This window comes from Crocodylus porosus, unplaced genomic scaffold (assembly GCF_001723895.1).
Source record: "Crocodylus porosus isolate Cpor-Errol unplaced genomic scaffold, CroPor_comp1, whole genome shotgun sequence".
NCBI classification, from domain to species: Eukaryota; Metazoa; Chordata; order Crocodylia; family Crocodylidae; genus Crocodylus; species Crocodylus porosus.
The window spans coordinates 659,400-667,105 of record NW_017728938.1 but is presented as its reverse complement, the minus strand read 5'-3'; the positions used below and the strand labels follow the sequence as shown (position 1 = coordinate 667,105).

The window sequence follows — 7,706 nt, the reverse complement described above, 5'->3', positions numbered from 1 at the left end:
TACAGTTAAACTCTTTAACATTTATTTAAAACAAAATACTTATACCAAACTACATCACATGTGAAAACCCACAAGGGCATGCTGCACATTATATACAATATTTTACATGCCTATAGAGAGGCTGAATCTCTGCTTAAGACCTGTGTTCTGCAGGATTTTAGCAGCACTGAAAGGCAGCAGGAAAATGTTCAAAGTTGCTTGCAAAGTTAACAATGCATTAAAAAAAAATCAGGTCTCTGAGTGCACATTTCTGCCTTTATGCATAATCTATGTTAAAATCATAAGAATCATCTTCATCAACTGTTTTATCTAGGTTGAATGATAAAGTATTGGGGTCTCCACCTTCAAGGGGAAAGAAAAAAAAGCAAGCTGTTAGCTATGAGCTCTTGCTACCATTACTACATAGAATGACTTAAGAAAGCTTGTGGCTTTTAATACATACCTGCCAGCTGCCTTTTTAAGGTTGTATCTTTCACTTTTGTTTTTTGATTACTTGTTTTGTTGTCCACCTGAATGTTATTTTCCTAAAACCAATACCAATAGATATTCTTATTAGTGTCAGTTTACCTGGACAAGAGGGAGGGTGGGGCAAAGCTTTTTTTTTTTTGGGAAGACTGGGGAGGAAGGGCAGGGGGTATATGTTAAGATTGAAATTTATGTTATCTTGTACTGCTCAATCCCACTCCACTTCCCTGTCTGTACACTGTTTAGAACTACAACCTTCAGGGCAGAGGTACTATATTTAAACTAATTATCTACAATTTTGATATGCTCATAGCCAGAAGAGATGGATGCAACATAACAATATTTTAGGAAGGTGCAGGGAAGACTGCTAACACATCTTACACTAGTTTTTGCAAGAGTTAAGTTGATAGCAGGCAGCTTGAAAACTTTGCCAGGGAAACTGGTTAAAAGAAAATGTTTGGAACTCCCCATTATGAACAGAGAAGCTAGAAATCTGAATGCACTATGAATATAAACCCCATAGTATTAATCCGGTAGCTTTGCTTATTCAGTACTTTAAGGATCAGTCAGGTTCCAATAAGCTTATGCTACGTTCTGAGTATTCAAGCTGGGCTCTTCTGGTTCCTGCATCATTATCAGACAATAAGTATTTAACAGCTAGAGCATATAGTTTAACACTTTGATTTATGCATAAGCCAGACTAAAATCCAGCTCACTCTCCCAAAACTGGCAGTTCTATAGACATAAGAAGGAGAAATTTATAAAAACTAAAAGTTAATATTGTAAGCTTTTTAAGTATAAGAGAAATATCTGAACAGGGCTCAAATGTGAGCAAGAAAGTACCATTTTTAGACAGTTACTTTTCTGACCATAAGTTTTTCTCCCGCAAGTTAAGCAAGTTGGGTGATCTCCCCTGCTGCTTCTCTACTATATAACCTCTCTCAGTTTACAAGCCATGTTACCAATGGGTTTTATTTTTTTCAGGCCTGGGACTTGGAAGCCTTTGTGAAACTATTTAAAAGTACCTCTTCACCAGCTGCTTCTTCCTTAGCACTTTCCTGATCATTGGCTACATCATTCTCGTTTTCACTAGTTTCCAAGTCATCTTGTTCTGACATTTCCTCTTCCAATGCAGTCTCTTCAGTTGCCCCATTTGTCATGCCAGAAAACTGGAAAAGAAGACTGCTGGCCAAATTGGGATATTTTACAGCTGTGAAAGGCATTAGAGAAATCAGTTAATTGGGTTAGCAAAAGAACTAAGTGATAGGTATTTGCAAGCACTAAGTCACTTACATTCAACACTTTGCCAAGACAATATCTTTTAGAAAGAAGTCTGAAAATGAAGAATCTAAGTCTGAACTGACATTGAAAGCTAGCCAGAGTGACCAATTAGCGGGGATCCAGGTTTTCTGTTTCCCACAAAAAAACAGAGAAAACCACGGATTTCTTTATTTTATCAGAGAAACCCCCCCCCAGATCTTACCTTTTAGCAGAGAAACCTGTGAATTTCCCACTTTTGCAAAGAGCTCAAGCCTGCACAAGCTAATTGCAAAAAGGGCAGGGACCCTCCCCCTCCCCCCCCAACCCTGCCGGAGGGGGGAAAGGGCTGGGTCTGAGGCTTAGTCACCCAAGGCTGGGCTCAGGCTCACTTCCCTTCCTGGAGCCTGTGAGGTAAGCGGGGCTTGCAGGGGGCTGGGGGGGTTGTCAGTCAAGGCTGGGGGGGCATCAGCAGGTGTTAGGGAAAGGCATGGAGTGCCTGCCCAGCCAGCAACACGTGGACGGCAAAGGGCACAGCATTGGCCTGAGCTGGCTTTGCGCCTCCATGTGCAGCTTCCCTGAAGGGCTGCGAGCATGCCCTCTGGGTCCACGTGCAGCTAGCTGGCCAGGTACTCCTGCAGGAAGCTGGCTGGGGGAGCGGGGAAAGTGGTGCGGAGAGCCCCACATGGAGTGCCCACCTAGCTGGCAGCACATGGATCCAGAGTTGTGTGCTATCAGCCCTTCAGGGAAGCCACACATAGAGGCCCACAGCCCGCTTGAGCTGATACCATGCCGCTCTAGGTCCATGCACCGCCAGGTGGGCAGGTACTCCAGGTCCGGCTTTCTTCAACACCTCCCCACTCCCCCAGCCCCGAGCCAGCTTCCCACAGGAATGCCTGCCTGGCCAGTGGGGCATGAACCTAGAATGGCACACTACCGGCCCTTCAGAGAAGCCACACAGAAAAGTACGGAGCCCACTCATGCCAATAGCATGTCGCTCTGGGTCCACATGCCGCTGGCCAGGCAGGCACTCCTGTGGGATGCTGGCTGGGGACTGAGGGAGCAGGGAGGCACTGGGGAAAGCCTCACATGGAGTGTGCGCCCAGCTGGCAGTGCACGGACCTGAACAGCACTGTATTAAGGGAAGTCATACATGGAAGTGTGGAGTCCCCTCAGGCCAGCAGAGTGCCACTCCGGCTCCACATGCTGCCAGTTACGTAGGTAATCCATGTGGGGCTTCCCCCAACACCTCCTTGCTCCCTCAGCCCTGCGGGAAGCTGGCTGGGGAGTGCCCGCCCGGCCAGTGGCTAACGGACCCAGAGCAGTGCACTACTGGACCTTCAGGGAAGCCACACAGCACGCACCCACCCTGTTTCCACCCCCTGCTCGTATCTGGGGAGTGCAGGTCCCCCCTGCCACCCAGAGTGCACACTGCTGCCAAGAGCCAGCAGGCAGGCAGCAGTGGGGGAGCCAGCTCTGTACTCCTTTGGCTGAAGCAGCACTGCCTTCTGTTGGGGGCAGGGAGCTGCGGACCAGGGTCCCTGCCCCCATAGCCCTGGCAGCTGGGGGCCCCCTCCAGCAGGACTGGGGGACAGGGGCTAGGGGAGGTTGTGCGGGGGCTTTTAATTTTATTTATAGATTTGGGGGTTTTTAAAATCAGAGAATCTGCAATTTTTTTTTTTGTCAGGAGAAACCAAGATCCCTGCCAATTGGTTAGATGCAACAGCCTTGAGGCTCTATCAGGCCTATGCTTATGAACACATGCTCAGTACAAATAAATGCATGTTGCGATCTGGGCACCCAAGTACTCTCTGAATAGTTAAGTGACATTTCCTACCTTTTTGGGAAGGGGTAACTGGAAACAGGACAATTCCCTGATTTGTCTAGTGTTACAGTAAATGCATGACACAGCTAGAAAAAAGACTGTAATCTATACCCTGTACTTGAGCCAGCAAATCAAATTTAGCCACACTGATTTTTTTAAAGTTACGACAATAACTGGTACCATTATAGATTTTAGAATTTTACAATGTTAGGATTGCCTCCTAATCTCATTCTGAAGACTCAGTTATGCAGAGATTTGGGGAGGAGGTTCAACTCAGAAAACCACTTCAGCCTTAGAGAAGCATTAATTCAGGGGCGAGCAAAGTCCAGCCTGAGGGCCAGATTGGGCACCTGGTGGACTACTGCCCCAGCAGCCATTGCCCACATCACTGCAGCTGGTTTCCAGGGAGACCCCAGCAACAGTGGTGCAGAACCAAGGTTTACGTGGAGGCCAGCATGCAGCTGGGAAGGGAACTGATCTGGGGCTGGGACAACATGGTCCAGAACCAGGGCAGAGCTGCTACCTGCTGCCCACAAGCCCCAGGCAGGGACGTACAGGCAGCAGGTCGCAACTCTGCCCCAGCTCTGAACCATGTCGTCACCACTGCAAGATCCCAGCCCCTGAGCAGCTGCCCACCCAGCAGTGCACCCTGCTAGTGCTGCTGAGGCCTGTATCCATGGAAACCCTGACCCTGACCCTGCATGGTCACAGTACCGCTGTTGCTAGGGTCTTCATGGAAACCAGCCACAGCGATATGGGCAGGGGCTGCTAGGCAATGGGGTTTGGCCATGGGCCAGATCTGCCATTTTGCCCACCCCTGCATTAATTTCTTGAACAGCACTGCAAGCTGCTGTGAACAGGACTCCAGATCACCAGAGGTATATCCAGAATGGAGTTTCTGGGAAAACAGGAGACTGAGTGTTAAGACATTTTAGAAGAGGGTCAAGAGAACAGCTTCATTCTCCTCTCAAAGACAAAGACCAAACCCATAGGCCATTAATTTTGAGAGTCAGAACTTTCTAGGAAAACCATTTATCTCTAAAACAGGCCTCTCATTTGAGAGTTGCATGTGAAAACCACTACCTATGATAACCATAACTATGATAGTGTGTTACCATTAATCTCACCGTTAATTGTGTTCATGTTATCCTTTTCTAGCTCCTCTGAATTAAAACCTTTCTGCATTTCTGCTACCGTCTCTTTAGTAAGATGTGACGACAGATTTTGAGACATAGGAGGTCGTGAGTGGTAACTTATTTTGGCACTGGGAAAAGAAAGTAACTGAATAAAAACACCCATATGCTTTAACCATTTCACGCATTTAAAGATACACATGAAACACTCATTTCTTTTCTTACACTTCTCAGCATAGCCAATTCCTTATATGCAATGCACTTTTACAGAATTAAATTCTAACTGGATTTTGAGATATTTTAAGCACTTGGATCTCTGCGACAATTCCTTGGTTTTCTGGTGTGATTTGTCACCATTTACACACACAGCCACTTGCTAATGAGTCCTATTCTTTAACTAGGAAGAAAGTCAACACACTCTGCTAGTCATTAAGACAGCTGAATTCATTCTAAACAAAGAAATATGGTAACCCCTATAAAATGTGAATAGGAGTAATGGTCTGTGTAAGCCACTTTTCTGTCTACAAAAGAGAAATATTTGCTTAGGGGACAGACGTTTTCTGGCAGACGTCAGCACGTGTTTTGGCAGAGGTCAGCACCCCTGCTGTTGTGTGACATACAATAAATTTTCTTAAGTTCCATGGATTATGTGTGTGTAAAATAATTCATATTCCATCCCATTCTTGAAATCTGATGTCAAAATACATTCATCCAACATCCCCTTCCATGATGCAGGAAAAAAGAGGGGGGAGAGGTGGGGAAGACTACCTTAACCTTTCATGTAATTCACTAGCACCCAGAGTACATTATGTACAGAAACAAAATAAAAATGTATTTACCCTGTCAAATCATAAAGCAGTAATTTGGCTGCACCTTCTGTATCAGGGACACCTCCCTTTTTCAGCATACCCCTTTTCTGAGCAAGCAAAGTTAAGAACTCCAGTGAATTTCTGAAGTCTGGTATATTGTAGCACAGCATTACCTGAAACAGAAAAAAACCAAAAAGACTAGTTCACATTTTCAGGAAAAATGATAAATTACTGATCTAAAACTAATACCTAATACACAGGAAGAGAGAATGAGAGAGGAAGATGCTTTACTTCTACATTTGGAACCAGACATTACAGGGTACTCCATCAGCAAATACAGCAGTTACAATGTTCTTGCTCTAGTTCAGGGGTTGTCAACCGGGGTATGCATACCCCCAGGGAGACTGGGAAAGCCCCAGGGGGTACATGGCCTGCTGCTGCTTTGTGTTTGGCTGTCAAGGGGACCCCCAAGTCCACATCTGGAAGGGGGTACCCACCAGAAGAGGTACACTCCTCAAAAAAGGTTGAAAACCCCTGCCCTAGTTGAATCACACATCCCATTCTACTGCACCTACAAATCAGCATGACATTTGGGAGATACCCAGCTTTAGGTGAGAACACGCATTTGGAGCTGTTTCAAAAGAGGAACTGCATGAAGCAGTGTTAAAGTTGGAGTGATTGTGCTACATATGTATTGTCACCACCTTTACACAGCCATTAGAAAGTAACAGCTACTTCTCTTTTGAAACACTCCAAGAGTAGGTGTATACATACCCAGCTGAAATAAATGGGAGTCAGTCTGAGTATCAGTCTTAATACTGGGCATCTAGGAATGAGATCAGAGTTGGATCTGATGTCTTCAACATAACAGTAAGACATTAAGCATATCTTCATTTCTCACTCCATTAGTAAAATCATCAAATTATAAGAAAAGTTACGCAACAAGAAGCTAAAAGGATCTGGTGCATTTTATCTGCCAGTCAACCAGATATAACAGGCAGAAGCTGGCTGTCTATATGGAAAAAAAAACCCTCCCCCTGAGGAAGCCTTCATGCTCAGCTTTCTGTAGGCCACATTCTACTACTGTTTGCCAGAATGAGCCTTTTTATTAGAGCAAGAGCAGTGGACAGAACCTAAATATTACTGAATAACTTACGTGCTGCTTACTGCAGTGTTTCAGAACAGCATTAACTGCATCTAATAAGTTTCTAGATTCTCCAACATCTGTGAGGCTTCTCAAAGCCAGAGCAAGAGTAGAGTTGGAGGGAGACACAACTATGCTGGGGCTGTCCAATATGACGATCTGTTTGTCAATATGCACTGTTTGCATGCACCTTTGAGAGAGAAAATGCATCACTCAATTAGGTAAACACAAATCAATCAGCTAAATGTATTTCGTAAGAAGAAGCAAGACATGAAGCTCAGTGTTGGATTGAATAAAAACTCCTCATACAAAGTCAGTACCAATACATCATCATGTGCTTCATGTATATTAAAAGCCTAAAACTAAGAAGTCTTGTAAATGGAGGACTCATAGGTTCTATTCATAACTGTCACCAACTCACTGAAAGAGTATGGGATATTAAAGCCTTCTGATTTTCTCTCTAAAATGTATTATTCGCATCTACATAATTCAGCACAATATACAAGAGTGACAGCAATAAGACTGAAAATTTTCTGCACGTGGTAATTCACAAAGGGATCTCTCTTTTTTCTAAACTACGAAGTAGATCATTATAACTATGGTACCCCCATTTTAATGATAGTCAGACTGTAACACAGACAGGTACAGTAACTTGTAGGGTTAGGTCTCGATTCCTAGTCTGCAAATTTACTAGGCACATTCTCCTGCTGACCAAAAAGGTGACTAACAGCTGCAGGAAATTCAAAAGATTAGAGAACACATAAAAAAAACCTAATATGGATACTAGAGGTACACCGATACATCGGTCCACATTGTACTGGCACTGATAAAAGGAAAATTGACCTTATCAGCAATCAGCCTTTTTTGGCTGATGTGGATGATAATGTTGCTGATAAATGTTGCGTGCATGCATGCAGTCACACCATGCATGGTCAGGAATGCAGCCAGGCAGCTTGGAGAGCATCTGGCCAGTAAGTCTGGAGCAGGAGAGGGGATGGCAGATCGAAGCCTGCATGATAAGGGAGGGAGTGGGGCTGGGGCAGGTGTTGCCCAGTTGGGCCAGGGCAGGATAG

General features: G+C 44.8%; 1 protein-coding gene across 1 annotated transcript in view; it reads right to left on the bottom strand.

Moving 5' to 3' along the window:
- GNL3 (G protein nucleolar 3) overlaps positions 1–7,706 on the bottom strand; it is a 19,777-nt gene continuing 12,071 nt past the window's right edge. The window contains exons 10-15 of the mRNA XM_019547408.1: positions 6,646–6,823; positions 5,520–5,662; positions 4,675–4,811; positions 1,491–1,675; positions 443–524; positions 1–342 (exon numbers count right to left, since the gene is read on the bottom strand). Coding sequence (XP_019402953.1) covers positions 257–342; positions 443–524; positions 1,491–1,675; positions 4,675–4,811; positions 5,520–5,662; positions 6,646–6,823 — 811 coding nt within the window. The 3' untranslated portion in view covers positions 1–256. The remainder of the gene's footprint in view (positions 343–442; positions 525–1,490; positions 1,676–4,674; positions 4,812–5,519; positions 5,663–6,645; positions 6,824–7,706) is intronic.